The sequence below is a fragment of the Perca flavescens genome, chromosome 4 (assembly GCF_004354835.1).
Source record: "Perca flavescens isolate YP-PL-M2 chromosome 4, PFLA_1.0, whole genome shotgun sequence".
Taxonomy (NCBI): Eukaryota; Metazoa; Chordata; class Actinopteri; order Perciformes; family Percidae; genus Perca; species Perca flavescens.
Genome location: NC_041334.1, coordinates 31,538,667 through 31,560,200, shown reverse-complemented (window position 1 = coordinate 31,560,200; position 21,534 = coordinate 31,538,667). Strand labels below are relative to the sequence as shown.

The window sequence follows — 21,534 nt, the reverse complement described above, 5'->3', positions numbered from 1 at the left end:
AGGAAGGTCTCTGTGGTAGACCAGTGTGCATTGTGATCGTCATACTGTAGAAATTGTGTAGCTGTCTTTAATATGCACAACATAGGAAAAATAAATTAGACATAAAAGTACAAGCGTCAATCCTAGACTGAACGACGTGTGTTTGATACATCTTTTATAAAGTATATTTGAGCTTTTTAGGAAGTTAGTTCCCTAAAGAGGCGAGCATCCACCACGGCAGCGCGAGCGCATGTCACGTGACCACCTTGTCTGCTGCTGGCCGAGTGAATCGTGTTAGCAGGTAATAAAAACACTATTTTTCTTATGTTTTTCTCAAGTTCAGTTTCTGTATTTCAGCGCGTATAAACCATACAGTTAAGCGCGTTTTCGTTGAAATAGTTGGTTGCTAGATTGGTTGTTTTGTTTAAACGGGGTTGTGAGGGATGTCTTTTGCAATTTTTCTGTTGTCTTGTTTCCCGGCGAGCAATGTCGGGATGGGATTGTGCTCTGCTGAGAGAGAGGCCTTTTTCTTTTGATTTCACAGCTATGTTGTTGGCTGGCTAGCCTGTTGTTTAGATGTCGATGGCAAGCCTGATGCAACTGCCAGTATCGTTAGATAACTGAGCGGATTTATAAATAAATATACCCGCAAACCAGTTGGACGATCGTTGTCTGTCAGTTTAGACCAGATTTAGATAGCATCGTTAGCTAGCTTCATCCCCGCTGCATCGTTTGAGTTAGCGTTATCGACAGCATAGTGTCAGCATTAGCATCTTCGTAGCTAACATGAGTCCATGCTAGCGAGGACAAAGGGACCCTAGTACCAACAGCTCCAAGTCGGTAAGTGTTTAGTCGAAAACGACGCTATGAGAATCTGATTTGTTTTTGCAAGATAGACATCCAACGTCAACCGTTATCAAATAGCTAGCTAGTCCCATTACGAAGACTCAAGAAATTAGTGACCTGACAGCAACGGCTAACGTTAGCATTGGTTCAAAACAACGCGCCGCTTGCTTTATTACTAAAATAAGATGGAGCAGAGTGTTTGTTAGTTAGCTGTAACCAGGTAGATGCTAATATACGTAAACACGTAATGTTACTTGTAACTTAATTGGAATATGATTTGTCATATGTATGTCCAAATAACTGTGATGAACAATTGAGATGTGCGGAGCTACAGAATTATTGTTTTGTTGTTGTTTATCTCTTAAGACCGTCGATAGCCGTACTTGTAAGAATATGTTAATATTTGATTAATTAAATACAAAGTGTAGCTGCTGCCGCAGATTTTTCAGTTATAAAAAGAGATTTTTCACTGAATTTACACTTAAAGTCACTTCATCTTTTTGCATTAGCTTTGTCCAGACCAGCAGCCAATGGCAGCAGTGCATTTGCCAACGTCACTCAGGCACTGTAAGCTGGATTGCTATTGTTCTCTGACATAAAAACAAATGGGTCACTAGGGGTATGTGGTTATTATTGTAGTAATGCACACCACAGTTAAAGCTTGCAACCCGATTTGCAGTATTTTTCATTGCAACGTTTTGAGCAATCACCTTTTCCATGTATTTGTAGGTGGATAAAGCCATGTTTGTGTGCATATGGTTGTGAGGAGTGTTTATTTGCTATTGGAAATTATTAGTTCAGTTGTCAAATACACAGAGAAGAATTTAGTATTTTACTGCAGTAATTGTGACATATATATATATATATATATATATATATATATCTAGCATGTAGATGGGATGTGGGGTTAGGGTGTGTAGAGTTTGTTCTACTTCACAACCTCTGTGGTCTGTGCTGTGTGTAAGGGGACACTGGGTCACTCTCCCTCCTTGACCTAGATTTTCAGAAATTCTGTTGTCACCAGAGGCCAACTCTGTGTCTTACAGCCTTCATAAGGGCAGTATTCATGATTGCAATAAGGCTTAGCTATGCTCACAACACACATTTCTGTTATTAAACACTTATTCCCCCTCTATGCACTTACACAAGGGAAAGTATTGAGGCTCTGCTAACAACATTGTAAATTAAATGAATGCGTTTGTCTTTTGGACATAATCTGCTGGTTTAAGAACTGTTTGTTGATTTCACTCATCCTTCCATTTTTCTTTGCAGATTTTTCTATTTTGTACATACAGAGTTTTGTATATACTGTATATGATGAGCTCGCTGGGCGGCGACAAGGCCCGGGGCCCTCGGGAAAAAGCACTGCCTGCTGCCACTCACACATCACAACCACAGAAACAGATACAGGTGAGCCACCACAACCACATGAACATGAGGAAACTTGTAAAAAGCACACCTCTAAACATCAGAAATTGTGAGACAAAGTGTGCACACAACTACCCTTGCCAACAAAACCACAGTGCACACATTATAGCTGGTGACCTCCTTATCAATATTGAAAAGGATTTTCTTTATTTATTTATTATTAGCCTACATTTTAATAGTGTAGAGGCACAATTTAAGGCCGTTTTATAGTCGTGTGTAGAATCAACGGCGTACCCCCGCGGACCTCTATGCATCTACGCCAGACCCTACGCTGTAGCCTGACGTGCACCTCCTCAAAAAATTTAACTACACGTCACGGCCACGCACGTTGCTCAGCCGTGACTTGGTAGCGTTGCATTTCCCCTTACTCATTTCCTGGTTCTCCTTCTCCATAAACGACATGAAATCAAGGAGAGCGTTAACTTTTTCTGCTACAGATTTCCCACCGTGGTCAGAAAGCACAGGGAACACTTTGTTTCTCTCACTATGCCCCTAGAGTCACAACTTGCTCCGAAGACAATTGCCGTCACTCTCTCACTATCTCCATCGCTCTATCACCCCCCCCCCCCCCCTTCCTCCTACATGTCAAGGAATGTTTACTACTACTGCTAATAATAATATGAATAAACCGATAAAACATGTTAAAAACGATGCATCATGAGTCCATCCCAAATTGTATCTGGCATACCCTTTAAGTCGTTTAAATGTTGGCGCACCGATACAAATCAATACAAAAGTGTCCGGTCTGCAGAGACGCCATACTCGTCGTCATAGCGTCAATGTTTTTATCTTCAGGGACACAATTTTTATTTGTTTGGTGATAAGTTAGGTTTGTGCTTTATGACTTTCATCTTTCTATGTTTGCTTTTGCTCATTTATTATTTTTTTTTGTTAAAATAAATAAAAACGTATTTGAATAATTCATTTGTCTTTTGTAGTTAGTTTTTAAGAAGAAAAATGGCTCTCAAAGGACTACAGTTGAAAATTAGCTGCCTGGCTAACACTGGCACATTTATAGAAATGTTAATGGATGTGTGCTGTACCCCTGATTACAATTGTAATATTTTACTCAATGTGTCTCTGTGTTGCAGGCTACCGCTGAGCAGATCCGGCTTGCCCAAGTGATCTATGACAAGAATGATGCTGACTTTGAGGACAAAGTTAACCAGGTGATGAACACTTTGCCTTTATTTGCTACTACAGTACAATTTAGGGCATGCTGTCATTCCTCCATGACTCCGGTACTCTATTTGGACACATGAAATATGCATATTTGATGCTATGGGACACTTTGGGCCCTATTTTAACGATCTAAGCGCACGGCGTGAAGTGCATGCCGCAGGTGCGTTTAGGACGTGTCCAAATTCACTTTTGCTAGTTTGACGGCGGAAAAAAGGGTCCCTGCGCCGGGCGCATGGTTCAAAAGAGTTGTACTTAGTTTCTTCATTAATTCATAGTTGTGTTTTGGGCGTAACATGCAATAATCCAATCAGTGTCATCTCCCATTCCCTTTAAAAGCCAGGCGCGTTTGTACCTTGGCGCATTGCTATTATGATGGAGGATTTGCACTGTAATATTTTTGTGTGTGTGTGTGTCTATGTGTGTAAAACAAGCATAGTGTGCATGAGCCTAGGTGCGTTTTACTAATTTGCTGTTAAAAATACAATGAAATGCTGCGTTATTGACTTTAGACCAGGTTTTTGTTGGTCAATGGCGCGATCACTTCCCGCAGCCTCAAGATAGCAATACGCCAAGAATGCACCTGAACACACCTCCCTGTAAGACCAGCACGCCCATGGGCGCAAAGATGGGCGCAGGTGCATTTGCTATTTAAACGCCATGGGCGCTGGACGGGAAATTGACAATTGGGTCGGTCTTAAACTAGCAAAGACATTTATGTCGGGCTGGTGCAAGATAGGGCCCCTCGTCTCGCTGTGACTTGTACTGTCATGTGGTGTGTTTTGTCATTGTTAAATCTTTTGTTGACTACTAGACATTTTCCAATATGCTGTGTGTTTGTTGCTTTCCCCAGCTGATGGAGGTGACTGGGAAGAACCAGGATGAGTGCATGGTAGCGCTCCACGACTGCAACGAAGATGTAAGCAGAGCCATTAACTTTCTCCTGGAGAGCACCTCGGACATGGTAAATGACGTTGTGTCTCATTTGAGCTCATCTTAAACTTCACGTACTAGCCTATTGTTATTTTCACCATTTTCATTTTTGCAATTTCAGATAATGTTAATAGATTTATTTTGCTTGGAAGGCAGAATATGCAGCAACTTTGTATGAACTGTTTTTACTGAGATGTGTGATTTTTAATTTGGAAAACGTATGAGCACAGGGTAAAAACAACAGCATAAACTGTGAAAATAAGTGAGAATAATCATCATGCTCTAGATTTAAAATTGTACTTGTGCTACCAAAGAAAATCAAATAGACCTTTTGTTGACATGTGTCAGTAATTAATAACCTTAATGATGGCTGAATTCCATTTACTGTATCTCAGCTGGTTTCGTGATCCAGGTATTGTGCATGTTGGTTCACCGCCACAGCTTAAGCCTTGTGCTACAAGACTTTGGAAATGTCTGAGTTGCTGTGCTGCTCACACCACAATACATTTTTTTGTCTCAGACTGTTGGCATGTTGATGTGAGGGTGCACAAACTACACAACAGATCTCAGACAAGCGCCCTGTTCTTCGTGCGTGGATAACAGATTAGAATTTTGACGATTTGTCATGAGTCTGGGGTATCTCTTTTCTTTTCTTTTGCTTGTCAGAAGCTTGTTCAAAATTAATCTGGAAGATGTGGCTGGTTAGCTCTGTTGGTAGAGCAGGCACACATATGCAGAGGTAAATTCTTTCACGCAGAAGGTATAGGGTTCCAGTCCTACCTTTGACAGTTTCCTGTATGTCTTCCCCCTCTCTCTCCCCTTTCATGTCTGAGCTGTTCTATCTATTAAAGGCGGAAATGCCCAAAAAAGATAATCTTAAAAAAAAATTAATCTGGAAGTGTTATCAGAACAATAAGTACTTCAGCCCAAACTTGCAAAAGTACAGGCTTATTGACATTTAGGTTGGTCATGACTAAAACATTTTACTGTGAACCACATTACACAAACAAATCCAAATGGCTCACTTTCTATTATTATTATTATTATTATTATTATTATTATTATTATTATTATTATTATTATTATTATATGTTTATATAATTCTGAGGTTATTGTGAAATTGTAATAATATAATTTAGATTGACTTGGCATCAAAGATTCTGACTGTTAAAAGAAAAAATGAAGTCAGGATTAACAAATGAATCCACAAACTGCTTTCACAGACCCAAACAAGCTGGATGAGCATAAAACGGATTGTTTAAGTTTGAACAGCATGCTCGCCTGACCCACACGATGTTCTCAGGTAGAATAGTGCTGTGTAGCGCTCCAAGCCTAATTCACAGTCGCTGTAGTTTCTCTTTTAAAACGCATGTAAAGCGCAATGCAAGCCACTGTGAAGACAGCTGTATTGATTGAAAAAGAATCATATCTTTTCTGTCGGACATGTGTGAGACAGATAAGTGAGAAACGCAGCTGAAACACAACCTGTTTTAGATAGCGCAGGTCCATATTCAGCACAAAAACAAACGAGGAAAAAGTACAGAAAGATGTTTTACATCACTCTTTGCCCCTTTTTCTTAGTAAAAAACGAATAAATAAAGGATACTGGCACATCAACACTGGATTATGTAACATGCTTGGAAGATAAAAAAACATAAAAGGTTGTTCTGCATATGGTGGTCAAAAATAAATTCCGTAAAATAACTCTGAGCTGTCCTTTGCCACAGTGACAGTTAAGACAGTTTGCGCTTTCTAACATCAGGGACTTTTAGAATGAAGGCCCACCATTGTACACGCTTTTCCCTCTTCTGCTCAGAGTGCAAAGTTGAACGGGCTACTAAATGTCTGGCAAACACATAAGCGTTGTTCTGCCTGTATGTTTCGAGTCGGAGTGAGTGTCCCAACATTTCTGCACAGATGGCGAGGAAAGGCTGTAGGGCAGCCAGCCAGCCAGCGACCCTGGTTGTTTTGGTTTTTGTGGAAATCCAAAAATAGCAAATAGCTGGTTTTCTCCTTTTTTTTTTATGTGGAAGTCTCTACTAGGGCTGCACGATATGAGGAAAATATGCGATAATGTTGTTTAATATCGCGATAACGATATTCCTTGCGATAAATAAACAAATATTTTAAGTGTACTCGGTTCTGCATTTCTGCTGCTTTCAGTATTCAGCTAAAATACAACACATTGCTTGTAGAAGGAAAAACATTTCTAACATTCTTTTATTGGACACATTGAACATTGAATTGAATGTAAAAGGCAGCACTAAAAAGAATAACAGTTAAATTTTAAAGTGTAGTTTTTCTACTGAAATTTTCTTTCAACCAAAAATCTCTGAGTATCTTTCGCGATATTTCGCAGCCTTTTTACGATGTGTATATTGCGACAGTTGATATTGCAATGAAGATCAAAAAAACAATATATTGTGCAGCCCTAGTCTCTACTGTTATGGTATATACTGCAACTCTTTGATTACATCTACTTCTACAGTACTCTTTTAAGATCTTAACTAAGTCATGAACAAAAGGAATGATTACTGAGTGAGTTTTCCTATGCTGTGAGGTGTAGCACAAAAGAAGAGTGGCCTAATTAAATAATTAACACACTAAATGAATTGACTGTATAGTTAAAATCAGTTTGTTCTTTTACCCTTTAATTTTGTTCTGAAGTGTTTTAAAATTGAATATCTTACCAATTACAAGTCTTTATCGGATATGTTTTTCTCACAAAACACAGCTGCATAGTGCACACCTCAGTACATAGGCTGCGTTCACATCAGCAAAAGGGTATCCGGCGATTTGCCGCGGGCTGGTGCTGCGGTGTGGGAGTGGCCCACAAATGGCCCATTTGTGTGATGCCCTGTTGTGTTATTTAACCCCCCAATGTAGCACAAGTAGACTTTATATTTTACTATTACTCTTTTCCGTCAGATCGTTAATAGTTCTCTACGTTTTCAACGGCACTTGAAGGCAGCTCCATTTCACGGAGAAAGAAAAGCAACGACTTTTCTGCTTTTGTGGTTGCAGAAAACAGTCAGCTGTTACACAAACTCCTGACCAGTGTAGTGCTTGTGTTTCGTTTTCTACCCTCAAAGTGTTTTAAAACTTGTGGCAGCGATAGAGGCAATGATGTTTCCTGTTTACCGTACAGGACTCTCACACCGCCTCTAGAGCATGATGACAAGTTTGCTGGTTACATGATTGGCCACCGCAGTGTGATGTCTGGTTGCGTTTCTCCAAAAGTTGAGTCCGTCTCAAATTTTTGCCCCAGGCCACTGCGTTTTTTTATCCAGCTCCCTCGTGCGGCACCCACCACCGCAGCCTAAATGCACTAGCTGTCTGTCTGTCTGCACTGTCTGGCAGCCGACACAGGCAGTGTGAATGCAGACTATATCATTCAAAAATAAGCCGACACCGCAGCTTTTCTGTAACTGCTTTTGAGAAATGTTTGTATAGTGTGCTGTAGTATATTTTCTTTTTTTATTATTCTTGAACAAAATACGCAAGTAAAAAAAACATTATCAGTGAAATGGAGGCAAAGATAAATAGAAAAACTGCCTGCTTTTCTCATTGAGGCATATTGTCAGTGTTGATATCTTCCTTTGCTACCGGCTATAATTTGTTTCAAGCTAGTGCAACAAGAAACATACTAGACAAGGGACATGTGAACTACATACTGTAGTTTGTGCTCCAGTTCTAATTTATTCTTTTTTGAATTATTTTTCTTTCTTGTCTGTCCTGTATTTGTCATGTTCTGTGTTTAGACCTCATGGGAGACGGTAGGGAAGAAGAAGCCCCTGGTGAAGGAGGGTCCATCAGACAGCAAGGAGAACAAGGAAAACCGGGAGAAGAAGGGAGAGAGGGAGGCTAGCAAGGGCCGTGCGGCTGCCAACCGCAAGGGCAGGGGGGCCAGTCGCAGCCGACAGGGTATGGAGTCTAAACTTCACATTAATTAATATTTAGTTCAGCCTCCTGTCTCTTCTGGAGCTTCTCAGTAACAGTATGTTTTATTACCAGCTAGGGCTGGGCGATATGGACCAAAAGTCATATCCCGATATATTTTGGCTGAATATCGATATACGATATATATCCCGATATTTTTTTCCGCAAAGTGAGAGCAAATGTTCAGTCAAAGCCAAAATCAAATATGACATGTCACAAGTAGTTTCATAGAGACAGTTGCAAAATCAAATAAATAATAAACCGGTTTCTTCACCTGGTTCATGATTAAATGCTCAGCTGTTCAAATAACAATAAAATGTAAACCTAAATACTGTATAACAGGAGTACCTTTTTTGAAATCAAAGCTCCATATTTGTGATTCGTTCCAAAGGTCAATTAAGCTTTTGATATTAATATAATCTACTTTGTTCAAAATGTAATGCCTCATGCCTGTAAGCCTAGGTTTATAGTCCCATTCTTCCACTTGATACTGCTTCCACTTAAGTAAACTAAAAGATGAACTATCGACTACAAAACAAAGAAACTAATTAATGTGTTAATACAAAGAATATTTATTATGATCGGTTCACAGATCTGAGTCAAACGGAAACTTCACCCTTCTGAACTAAGAGTTTCTGCTTCAAGGTGAAGTTTAAAACAGACTGAAATGTCCAGGCTCATTCCTCCACTATTTATTTCTGTATGTATTTATGCGTTACGTGTCATTTTAACGGGCACTGAGCTCCAGATCCTGCAGCTGCAGACGGTCTCTGCTGCCCCGCTGTAGCTTCTCTCCGTCCGCCTGCCGCCGGCAAACTTAGTGGAACTTTCCGCCGATATCGACATACAGGTCGTCCTGGACTACGTGTAAGATCCTACCGATCACCACTCTGTCTTTGGCTGGTCCGATTTGGATCAGCGGGGACCCAGCGCAGCAGCGAGGCAAAGCTGTGTTTTTCCCGGGGAAGAGACGCTGCGGCCGGCCACGGAGCTCTCCGCCTCCCGCTGCCGCCGGAGCTCAGGTTGCTGGTCAAGGCGGCATACATAATCATAAAACACATTGTCACCTGTTAAATGTTATTCATTGCTGTTTGTTCTTTTCATTTCCTCTATCAAACATAATTAAGCAGTACAAAAGTCCGGCATCTTTAGCGTTGATCTGAATGCTTCGCACCCCTGTTCCAAGATGGCGGCGGTTTTGACATATGTTTAGAACCTCAAGGCGACATCTGTGTATATATCTATGGGAGCAAGGATCACATTTGAACTATATCGATATATGCGATATGGTCTAATTCCATATCTCATTTAAAAATATATCGATATATTTTTAATATCGATATATCGCCCAGCCCTATTACCAGCCTGGAAATCCAGCCCCAAATCCGAAAGATTAAGGGTCTGGCATTGAGTAATGAAAATGGCCTAACTTGAGGGGCGGCACCAAGCATGCATTTGAAAATCTCATGGCACGCAGTTGGATAACACTACAACCAATCACAACAATACACGGGGTGACATATCCAGGGTCCCGTACGCTTAGCTACCAATGGAGCTAACTGGTAAATTAAACTGTTGTCATCTGTTTAGCTCGCCTCTGGCCCGCCCATATCAGATACACCGATGTGATTGGTGCAGCTCAGCTACAAGGGCATAGTTAATGAGCATCATTACTGAATGCCAGAGTGACTCGCTGAGCAAATTAAAATTGTGCTCTCACGAGAACTCTGGATTTTCAGGGTATTTTATTACATAATAATGTTACTATGTGGCATCTTTTCTCATTTTTAAATGCACGTGTGTTTGTACATGTGCAGCACGTCCAGAGGAGAATGGTGTGGAGGTGACGCCAGTGGACAGGGGTTCAGATCGAGGTCGGAGGGCTAGAGGTGGTGGCCGAGGTAATCAGTTGAATATATATATTACACTTGTCAGTACGTCCTACACTGGACTGGATGTTGTTAACTTTTGGATGAATGTTATGCAGGATCTGGAGGTAGAGGCAGAGGACCACCAGGGAGCCGGTTCTCAGCCCAGGGCATGGGGTATGGGGGCAACACGCAAGCATGCACACTCACAGGCGTTTTCACATACTTTTTAAGGTGTAAATGAATTAATAAGAGTGTTTTTCAGGCAAGGAAATGCAATTTAGTTCAAGTGCAAGTGGGGCCTTTTTCTTGCAACTGAATTTGGAATGTTTTTCCATAACCCTGTGTCTGGTCCTAAAAGATTGAGCGTATTTAGTCACCAGTCCCATTAGGATGTGGTATGTTAATAAAATAAAAAAGTAAACGTATCTCACCTCAGCCTGTAAAACGGCCAGAAAGCAATAACATATCCCTTTTCTAATGGGAGCTTTGCCCAATAAATGGTATACTTAACATAATTACTCCAGACATTGTTTATAAGGAAAGTAATTTACTAAATCTGTCAATCACTACCTGTCCCTTCAGTTTATTTCTGTGTAACTACATATACCTCTCCATGACTCTTCCCCAGGATCTTCAATCCAGCAGACTATACCTCAGAGGCTGGTTCAGGGACCACACAAAGTGAGGTGTGGGACACGGTGGCCAACAACAGCACAGATGGGACAGGTGAGCTCTTCTGAGCAGATATGCAACTCTTTACCTGGAAAAGCTCTTCTGTGGTGAACACAAACATTCAGTGTATTGAGCAGACAGTACTGTGTAGCTTTTATGCAAATGTGCATTAGCTGCAGGCATCCTGCATTGTGTTTACCTACTTATCCCACCTGTATTTGAACTTTGTGAATAATTATTGGTTGCTTTCTAGTTACTTGGAGGCATACCATGGAAGACTGGGCATCTGAGGAGTGGAGTGAGGATGTTAGTGTGAGTTGACACAATTATAGGACTGTATACAATACAAGTCTGTCAATCACCATAACATGTTTTGGTGTATATTTAAAACACTTCTATCTCCTTGTTTGTTCCTGTAGCTTTCAGAGACCAAAGTGTTCACCTCCTCATGTGCACCTGCTGCTGAGAATCACATCACACCTGGGCAAAGGTAAGTAACTTGCTCAATTATAACATCATATGTTGGCGCCGATTTCTTATTACAGTGTCATATAATTTCACAACAATTACCGACAAAGTGCTCGGTAAGTTCTGTTCCCTCTATTCTAAAAGTCTGTCAGCAATGTAGGAGTAACTTCACTTTTGGTATATTTATACATGCTGTAAATGTACATAGTGTAAAGTTATATTGACAATGGAAAAATAAGAAGAAGAAACTTTATTCTTCACATACAATCCTACAGTACAATGTGGTGAAATTCAATTCCAGCATCTAACCAATCCTAAGCATTGGGATGCCATACGGAATTTACTTGTATTTGTTTATAACACGTTACATTGGCAGCCTTTGACTTGGTTTCGAGCATTTTCTAATTGACTTTACCATCTTTTTCTGTGTTAGTCTGGACCTCGCCTCTCTGCTGCAGAAGCCTGTGGTTGGAGGAAGAGAACCACCTTCGACCTCTTCCTCTCAGAGTCTGGTCTTCACCAACTCCCACCACCACCAGCCACCGCAACAGCAGCCGCCCCACAGCCGCAACGCCACCAGTAGCACAAGCTATGCTCATGCTGCTCTGGTAAAAAAGAAAAAAGTTGCTTTTGATACTCAGCACCCTTTTTTATTTTTTCATTTCTCAATGTAAATAAACATCAGTAAAAAAAAAAAAAAAGACATTACGTTCTCTCCTCTTGTCTGTGCCAGTCGTCAGTTCTGGGAGCTGGTTTTGGGGACTTGGGCCAGGCCAAAAGGACTCAACCCAGCGCTGGAGCTCAGATACTGGAACAGCTGAAGGGTCCTGGCTTGGGTCCGCTACCCTCATCCCAGGCCGCGCCTCCTGCCAGCACCCAAGGAGGCAACCCCTCCATTGGCCGACTGCCAGGCCTGGGAGCACCTGTACCTCCACCCTCCTCATCTAGCTGGGACATTAAGCTTTCAGAATCCACCTCGCTGTCCTCACAGTTCAGCCGTAAGTGTTTAAGTGTCGGACGTCCTAGTGCAGCCATGCACAAGTTTTCAGTTTCTGCCACATGTATTAATAGGCATGTATATTTAATTCAAAAACCTTGTCCTGTGTTTTGTTGTGTGTCTGGATCTGCAGGTGAGTTTGGCCTGCAGCCAGAGCCTTCTCTTGTGCTGAGCCAGCTGGTTCAGAGGCACACCGGCCCCTCCTTGCCTCTGGCACGTCAGACTAGTCCTCCATCGCAACAACAAACTCCCCCTGCTTCAGCCTCGCCTGCTCCCCACCACACCAGCTCACTATCACAGACAGGCCTGGTGATGGCGGTTACTGGTGCTAAACCTCCTGCCCCTGGCACAGGGCTGGACCCTCAGGGCGGCAGTACACCACAGCAGCAACGGGCACAGCTCAAAGCCCAGAAACGAAGGATACCTCCCACGTCGAAAGTAAGGGGTTTACGTTGATGGACGGAAAGTTGCAGTTACAATCCAATGCACTGCAATGCATGTGTCTGCTTTGGAACTTTGCTCCAGTGTTTTCAAACTCAAACCTCTGTCTCTAAAGGTTATCGCTGACCTGTGTGGGTGTGAGATTTTGCATGTTGATTGTCAAGGCAACAGTGCATGTATTTTAGTAAACCTTTTTGTAAATTACCAAATACAAGTAGGTTTATGAAGTTAAAATCATAGTCCTGAGACGTGACTGTGTTCCCTCCCTCCCGGTAGATCCCCTCGACAGCGGTAGAGATGCCAGGCTCTGCTGACATCCCAGGGCTGAACCTCCAATTCGGAGCTTTAGACTTTGGCTCGGAGTCGGCGATGCCAGAGTTTGGAGTTGTGGACAATTGTGTGAGTGCGGCATCCAGGGAGTCAACACCGGCCCCTTGCCCTGCACCACCTTCAAAGGGACCAGGGACACAGAGCCAGACGAGCCTGTACTCCAAACCGCTCAGGTACTGTCACTGCTGACCGACTAGTTCCATCTCTTTTGTATATATTATTATAGAAACTTTGCATTTTGTATGGCGTTATATATGTGCCTCACTCCTGAGTGAGTAATTGCATGTTTTGAGCACAGAGAATTACATTTTGAACAGAAATTAACACTTGCAAAAAGTAATTTCTTTTGAGCAAACAAAAACCTATTCCGTGCTCAATAAATGTATTTGCATGTTTGCTATTCTGCGTATTAACGTGCAATAATAACTCCTCTCACGCAGTTTACTCATATGCCCTCTCAAAAACCAAAGTGCCTTTGGAATTAAAATAGCCCCACAACTTCTCATGCCCTTCATCCTTACCTAGAAATTGGCATGGGGTACTTTCCATAAAATCATCTCTCAATGCAAATCAAACCAGTTATTAGGCTCTAGGTATGGTGAAGGGTATGTGATGATGTGGGGCTATTTTAATTCCAAAGACCAAGGGAACTTGATCAGGATGCATAGTATCCTGGATCCATGAAATAACCTTAGCCTTATATAATAATAGCCTTTAAAAACAAACATCTGCCTGCCTCTATGGGAATTTAACATAGGGGTGTACTCACTTTTGTTGCCAGTGGTTTAGACATTAATGGTGTGTGTTGAGTTACTTTGAGGGGACAGCACATTTACACTGTTATACAAGCTGTACACTTAATACTTTACATTGTAGCAAAGTGTAATTTCTTCAGTGTTGTCGCATTAAAAGATAAAATTAAATATTTACTAAAATGTGAGGGGTGTACTCACTTTTGTGAGATACTGTATATAACGCCATACATTTGAAGAGTTTCAATAATGAATAACTTGTCCTTCTCTCCCTGCTGTTGTCTTGCAGTGAGTCGCTGGGCAGCCCTCTCTCCGTTGCCCTGCCTCTGCCCCTCTCTTCATCAGAGCCAGGGTATCACTCTTCGGTGCCGTTGCCCAGCCTCACTCCTTCCTCATTAGGGACTGCCAACTCTTCCAATCCTCCCTCCTGTTCTTCGACAGCCTCCACCACTTCCTCATCTGTGCCCTCCTCCTCTCACTTCTCCACAGTGGGGGGAAGTTACGATGGGACCATGCCACCTCACACACGACTGGCCTTTTCACAGAGCAAAGAGGCCACGGGGCCAGTCATGGTGAGTAGAAATGGCCAATCTCATCCCGCCTTTTAGGGGCTTTAACCTTTTTGTAGTTGATAGTACGGTGGCCGACAGGGGCAAACGCCCTGCAACTTCAGAACACACATGCAAATAGACAAAACACAAGCAAATTAAGAAAACAACTACATTAATTTGATAATTAAGAATTTGACACATAAAGACAAAACTGCTTTGCTTGCTCCATTGTGTTATAAGTAATAGATCCCTGAAAAAGTTATTGTATTCATTAGCATGATTGCCGTACTGTTTAGTTCAAAAACATCCAAAACACCAAAGGAAGACAAGCCGACCAAACGCAAGCTTTTATTTTGAAAAGTCGAAGCTCGAGCACGGCACCAGCCTCCCGGCTGAGACGGGAGCAGAGACTGTATATTACTAATATATTATATTATGTTATTAATAAGGGAATGAGACAGGAGTTCTCTTTTTAATATGCAGCCATACCCGACTCTAATAAAAAGGCAGAAAAGGGGTCATAAATCCAGCTGTTCCACTTAGCTGTTCCCTCTAGAGGTCTGGAGAACTTCCGTTGTGGAATCTGGATGCAGCGTTTTTCTTTTGCATTTGTTTTTGGGGTTTGTGTGCTTTTCTTTTTGCAGCGTTTTTTATTCGCATCGCGTTTATGTATTTGGTTGTGTTTTGTGTATTTGCATCGCGTTTGCTGAATGCTGCGCATGTGTTGTCAAATTAATGAAGTTGTTTTTCTTTTTGCATCGCTTCTTTTTTCGGGGTTTGCTTTTCTTTTTGCATCGTTTTTTAATTGCAGCGCGTTTGTATATTTGGTTGTGTTGTGTGTACATGCAGCGCGTTTGCTGAATGCTGCACATGTGTTGTCAAATTAATGAAGTTGTTTTCTTAATTTGCTTGTGTTTTGTCTATTTGCATGTGTTTTCTGAAGTTGCAGGGCGTTTGCCCCTGTCGGCCACCGTATGATAGAGATGAGAAATCATTCAAATTCCAATATTCCTAGCATTTCTGCCTCTTGTGTATATACACATTGACACTGAGAAATTGCAAGTCAACCGGTCCCACAATGTTCATCCCCATGTTGGGAACTGTGTCTGACTGTGGTGTTTCTTCTTTTTTTTCAAATGGGATTAATTTAAATGTTTTGCCAGCAATTCCTGACTGGAAGATTTGCCCATAGCCCCTTAAGATAGCCCTCGTAACCCATTATCAAACATTATAGGAATAGCATGAATCCTGTTTTTAAGTTTCAATTTCCCCCTTTTTATATGGTCATCTTGTATGTAATTCAAGTCTGCGATGTTCAATGATGTCTTGTTCGTACTGTGTATGTTTGCTACATATATATGGGAGTGGTTGCGATCTGTTACGCTGACGCTGAGCTGTTTTTCTTATTACTAGAATGGTCTGAATGGTGTAAGGACCTCAGCTGCTCTGGACAGTAAGTTACCTACTACTGATTTATTTGTTCAGTGTATACCTTCTATTGTAAATGTCTACCAACAGCCATCTTTCTTTGGTATTTTGAGTCTATTACAAATAAAGAGCTTTTCTTTCCTACTCCTTCCCGCTCAGCTTCATCAGCATCCTCCACACCGAAGCCAGAGTCGCCGTTAATGAACATCACCAACGGAACCTCCGCACCTTCCTCCCTCTTACCCTCCACTGCACACAGTTCCACCACGCTCTCCAACCTGGCACAGGACCTGCCCTCAGCCAGCCATCTCAACTCACTCAACAGGTGACAAACTCACACATGGCAGACTGATGACCAGCTTTGACAGTAAAAAAAAAAAAAAAAAAAAAAAACTGTGTGTGGTTGTGCATTATGTGAAGTGACAGATGTAAGGAAAAAAAAGTAAGAAACAAGAAAGAAAAAAGCTGCTATAGTGTTGAACCAACCAGAGCACTCAGGATGAACCTGGCTGGAGTAACAGTACCTGATCTTAACTGGAGAGATCTAGAGGATCCTTATTTTCCAGAATGGTTCATATCTAGACCCTGGAAAGGGTTGCGTTCACCTCTTCAGCTTTATCCAGCGGCAGACTTCCTGTTCAAGATAGAAGCAAAAACGTGTGTGTCAACAGTACACTGATCCTCTTTCCTCTCTGCCTTCCCTCTTACAGCCATGTCAGCAATCATTCCTCAGTTTCAACTCTGGGCTCCAGCTCTCTCACTGTAAGTACCTGTCTCGTCCACAAGCATGATTTCTAAAACCTTCTGTGTGATGACTCCTATCTATAAATTGCAGGAACGTCTGTCGGTCGGTCTGTGTGTGTGTTAAGCGCATATTTCTCGAACTGTTAGTCCGATGGATTTTAAACTTGACCGGTGTCTTGCTACGGGCATGAGTAAGTGCAGTGCCAAGTTTGACGTTGGATTAGAAATTCAGATATCGTTTGTTTGTTTCGTTAAATCTATAGGTAAAAGAAGCACACGTTGGCCACTCACCCTATTGCACTGCAACACTGAGTGAGCACAGAGCAGGACCAGACACAGGGAGGGTCGAAGAAAGCAGCGGAGCTTTGGTGGCTGAAATATTAAATGCACTTCAGACCCACAAAAAATGTGCAAAGTGGACTACTTTGGACTGTCTTTTTGACTTTGAATAAACAAACGACAATTCCCGAATTTAAGGACGTTTCAGAATCCCACACATGCAAAGCACAACCAGCTACAGACGACAAGTGGCAGACAGCGTGATTACCGTGTTACCGCCTTTGACTCTTTTCCTGCTTCCAACGTTAGCTACATAATTGCTGGATATACCAAACTTGCTTTTCTTCGCTTTCCTGGAGCACCGGCGGATAGCTGAAGGGAACTTTTCCAAACAAAAGCCAGACACTATATAGTATTAAGTTGCTGTGAGCTGTAGCCTACATTCACCACTTCTAACCAGAGGCAGAATATAAAGTAATCTCTGAGATTATTCCTTCACAGCGCTGTGCAATTGTGAAAATCTCAGAGCTGAACCAGGCAGACACCGCACTTTCTTCTGTAAGTAATTTTGGGGTAAAATTTGGTTTTGATGAATTCTACAAGCAGCAATACCACAGGCCAAGCAATCGGCCCGTTCCAAACGGGCACATTTTGAACGGGCACTGCACTAGTGATGTGTAATGTTATGTCACCGAACAGCTGACTCGGTTACATGCCACATGGCTTACTGGTTGGGTTAAAGCCAGACATGTGGTGCGTTTCACAAACAAATTCTATGCAAGCATTGCCAAATGAAACCTGAAAAACAGATTGTATTTCAAATGTAACCGATGTCCTCGGTCCTCTCTGTCCTCAGTACACCAGCGTTGACAACAGCAGTGTGAGCTCTCTGGCTCCTTCCACTGGCTCCTACTCGTCATCGCAGCCCTCAGCACTCCACTCAACCCACAACAGCAGCAACAGTAGCAGCAGCGGCATCAGCCACCTGGCCAACATGGGTAACAACATGAGCAGCACCGTCGCTGGTATCGTTGGCATCAGTGGACTTCACTCTGCTGCCATTGCCGCCAGCACAGCGCTGGGACTTGGCTCCAATGGAGCTACTGCCACGTCCAACCTCTCTGCACCGAGGACCACACCCCTGCTCTCCTCCTCCACTGGTACACACACAATTCAATTCAATTTTATTTATAGTATCAAATCATAACAAAAGTTATCTCGAGACACTTTACAGATAGAGTAGGTCTAGACCACACTCTATAAATTCCAAAACCCCAACAATTACAGTAATTCCCTCAAGAGCAAGCATTAGCAGTGGCTATTGCGACAGTGGCAAGAAAAAACTCCCTTTTAGGAAGAAAACTCGGCAGACCCAGACTCTTGGTAGGCAGTGTCTGACGGGCCGGTTGGGGGCGACACACACACACACACACATACATATATACACACACATATATATATATTCCAGACACATAATTTCACTCATTGTTTGTGCTCTGATGTTGATAAAAGCCCAAATAGTTGGAATTGTTTCTTCCTTTACAGGTAAAGCTCCTCCTAACTTGTCCCAGGGAGTGCCTCCTCTACTGCCCAACCAGTATATCATGGGCCCAGGGGGGCTGCTGCCAGCATACCCAGTAAGTAGCCCCTCTGGATCAAGAATCATTGTAGGGTACTTGTTCTTCTTTTAAATGGGTAAACACAGATCATGATATTTGCCAATACCATCTTCTCAGTCCCTTCAGTTCAGCTGCCATCAGAGAACTGATGAAGATGCAGTCTGTTTCATTAAAGAGTACAAAGTGAATACATTTTAATGTTGACACATTTTGCAGCTTCTTCAGCTGACTGTACCTGTTTGTTGTATTTCTCAGCAGATCTATGGTTACGAAGACCTCCATATGCTCCAGTCCAGACTGCCAATGGTGAGCTTCATAATCCCACTGTTGGGACTGCTCCTCACTTCTTCTCTAGGACTCACTTAACTTGTTTGGTTGTTGTGTGGCTCTTCTCCTGATCCTCTCCCGTCCCTTTAGCCCTCTTTGCAGGATTACTATGGAATCACATTCCCTGGCCCCACAGCGACTCTCTCTGGTAGAGATGGGAGCCTAGCCAACAACCCCTACTCAGGTAAAGAACCTTCACCCTTTGCTGGCCTTGTCCAGAATCCTAAAATCCCATGTTTGTTCTCACCTGACATCTCAACTGTTTGTCAGGTGAAGTCACAAAGTTTGGCAGGAATGACTCCACCTCCCCGGCACCCCCCACAAGCCTGGCCGCCCCGCAGCCTCCCCAGGGCCAGGGCCAAGGACAGGGCCAGGCCCAGCCTCAGCCTCCTCAGGCCCAGCCCCAGGGCCAGCCGCAGCACCACAGCAGTCAGCAGGCCTTTCTGCCTCCAGGCTACAGCTACACAGGCCTGCCTTACTACGCTGGAGTGCCCGGAGCCGTACCCAGTGCTGCTGCCTTCCAGTATGGCCACACCATGTTTGTTCCTCCCGGGGGTCCGGGACCAGCCTCGGCCAAGCAGCACAGTATGGGCCTCGGTCTGGGAAACCCCTCAGCTAGCCCCTTCCAGCAGCAGGCACAGCAGCAGCCCAGCGGTTACGGCCAGCACACCTTCAGCTCAGGTTAGTGATCACACCACTTGACATGCCTTCAAAAATAGTATTCACATTCATTTGGGAAATTTTAATTGCATTTCATTTTGGGTTAGATAATTCCCCAATTAGGCAAGGCAAGGCAGCTTTATTTATATAGCACATTTCAGCAACAGGGCAATTCAAAGTGCTTTACATAAAACATTAAAGAGCAGTTAGAAAACAATTAAAAAACAATAATAAACAAATTAAAAACATTAAAAGACAAGAATAAATAAATTAATATTATTATATTGTGTGGATTTTGTTTGCACAGGAAGTAGTGTGTATTGTTTGAACACTGAACTTTGTTTCCCTGTCCAGGGTATGAGGAGCTGACAGCGGGGCCAGCAGGAGTGGACTACAGCAAAGGATACAACTCCTCCTCACAGGCACAAGCCAAATCTGCTGCTTCTGGACCTGGGAAAGGTAAGAAGAAAAACACTCACTGTATCGGACATCTTAATTTGGATTTTTAAAGTTGTTTTTATTATAATTATATTACAATCTGTAAACATTGTTGCTGTCATTGTGCTAGGCGTCTCTGTGACCTCCAGTAACTCGGGTGTGCCGGACATCAGCGGAAGTGTTTACAATAAGACCCAGGTGAGCCTCCAACACTATCCACTCAACTGTCCACCCACCCAGTCGTCTTGCTGTGTAGTTATTGTTTATACCAATAAGTAATCACGTTTTTGAGTTGAATTAGTCCCTCATCCTTCATTTGCAGTCTTTTGATAAGCAGGGTTTCCATGCGGGGACCCCGCCTCCCTTCAGTCTGCCATCAGCACTGGGGGGGCCAGGGCCTCTGAACCCTGGAGCAGCTCCTGGAGGCTATGCACCGGCCCCATTCCTCCACATCCTGCCTCACCAGCAACCACACTCGCAGCTGCTGCACCACCATTTAGCTCAGGATGGACAGGTAACACCCGCAGACATTTTGTTGTTGCTGCACAGGTTTTTACCAGCGAGTGTCTCAGATGCTAACACGCGTGTCTTTCAATGCTCAGGGTGGTCCTAGCCAGCGTGGCCAGTCCAGCAGCCTGCAGCAGAAGAGCCAAGTCAACAAGTCGAGCTACGGCAGCTCCCCCTACTGGGCCAACTAAGATGGCTACATCTACGGTGTGTGCGTGCGTGGACACAGACAACAAACGCCACACCTGATCTGATAATTGAGGGACAAACCATTTTACAACACAAGCTAAAACACACACACTACCACTCCCTCCCTTTTGCTCTGTATATCCCCTTTTCAAATTTATGGCTGTTGTATGTAAAATATATTTATGTATGTATTTATACAGTATATATGTATTGGTAGGACATAAATGTGGTTTTCTGCATTTTTTTATTATTTTGAAGGACATTTTATTTCAAAAAAAAAATGTGGAAAGATGAGAATGCTAAATCATGGAGATGAAGTTGGTGAATATACTTGAACACAAGCATCTTGTGATGTGGATTTTTTTGTATGCATACATGAACTGATAATGATGTACATAGATTCCTACACATCATTTCCATGGCAAAGGCCTTTTTATTTTTTTTTATTTTAGAAGAATTAAGTTTCTGTAACTTTGGTCTCCCGCATCTGTGAATCCTTATATTGAGGGTGACTTGAGTTGATAGCTTGACTTTTCTTTTTGCCCCGTTTCCCTCCATCTGTCTCTCATTCCTCAACTCTTACTAGTTGGCTGGTTTTACCAGCCAGGCCTTGGATTTGATGTCATTTTAACATTGGTTTAATCCTTGTTGTCCAAATTAAAATCTCTGAACAGTTGGTATGGGTCTGGCATCAATATTTACCGATCATTGTTTTTCTGGATACAGACCTAACCAAAGTTCTAACAGTCCTACAATGCAGGATAGGCAAGGCAACTAGCAAACATTTAACCATTATAAAATTAGATCTAACTGACCAAAGGATATCAAACAGGTTACAGGCAGTATAGACATCAGTACAGTAGTTTTTAGAGGCCACTACTTTTACCATTACATACCAGTTGGAGTGAGTCAATACTGTAACAGTGTGAAGCCTGGTCATTTTAGTTCAGATTTGTT

The 21,534-nt window shown here is 42.6% G+C and overlaps 1 protein-coding gene across 3 annotated transcripts; it reads left to right on the top strand.

Annotated features, from left to right (window-relative positions):
- Positions 1-5: 5 nt before the first annotated feature.
- Positions 6-21,254, top strand: ubap2a (ubiquitin associated protein 2a). 3 transcript variants are annotated; one of them, XM_028576534.1, is made up of 27 exons: positions 6-280; positions 2,098-2,235; positions 3,345-3,422; positions 4,286-4,396; positions 8,127-8,289; positions 10,122-10,205; positions 10,292-10,349; positions 10,804-10,901; positions 11,101-11,159; positions 11,267-11,337; positions 11,749-11,923; positions 12,049-12,313; positions 12,446-12,750; positions 13,030-13,256; positions 14,125-14,407; positions 15,800-15,839; positions 15,974-16,139; positions 16,525-16,576; positions 17,694-17,997; positions 18,383-18,474; positions 18,712-18,762; positions 18,874-18,967; positions 19,054-19,464; positions 19,798-19,902; positions 20,012-20,079; positions 20,219-20,395; positions 20,484-21,254. In XM_028576534.1, the coding sequence occupies exons 2-27, from the start codon at positions 2,140-2,142 to the stop codon at positions 20,577-20,579; spliced, it is 3,729 nt and encodes a 1,242-aa protein (XP_028432335.1). In that variant the 5' UTR covers positions 6-280; positions 2,098-2,139; the 3' UTR covers positions 20,580-21,254. The 3 variants fall into 3 exon arrangements, with proteins under 3 accessions (XP_028432335.1, XP_028432333.1, XP_028432334.1); XM_028576532.1 differs by having other exon boundaries at positions 20,204-20,395; XM_028576533.1 differs by lacking the exon at positions 6-280 and adding an exon at positions 291-819 and having other exon boundaries at positions 20,204-20,395.
- The last annotated feature ends 280 nt before the right edge of the window (positions 21,255-21,534 follow it).

Coding starts and splice junctions, on each gene's coding strand:
- ubap2a (XM_028576532.1), top strand. CDS start 2,140: ATGATGAGCTCGCTGGGCGGCGACAAGGCCCGGGGCCCTCGGGAAAAA. Junction 8,290..10,121: donor GGCCAGTCGCAGCCGACAGG/GTATGGAGTCTA, acceptor GTACATGTGCAG/CACGTCCAGAGGAGAATGGT. Junction 19,465..19,797: donor CCAGCACACCTTCAGCTCAG/GTTAGTGATCAC, acceptor TTCCCTGTCCAG/GGTATGAGGAGCTGACAGCG.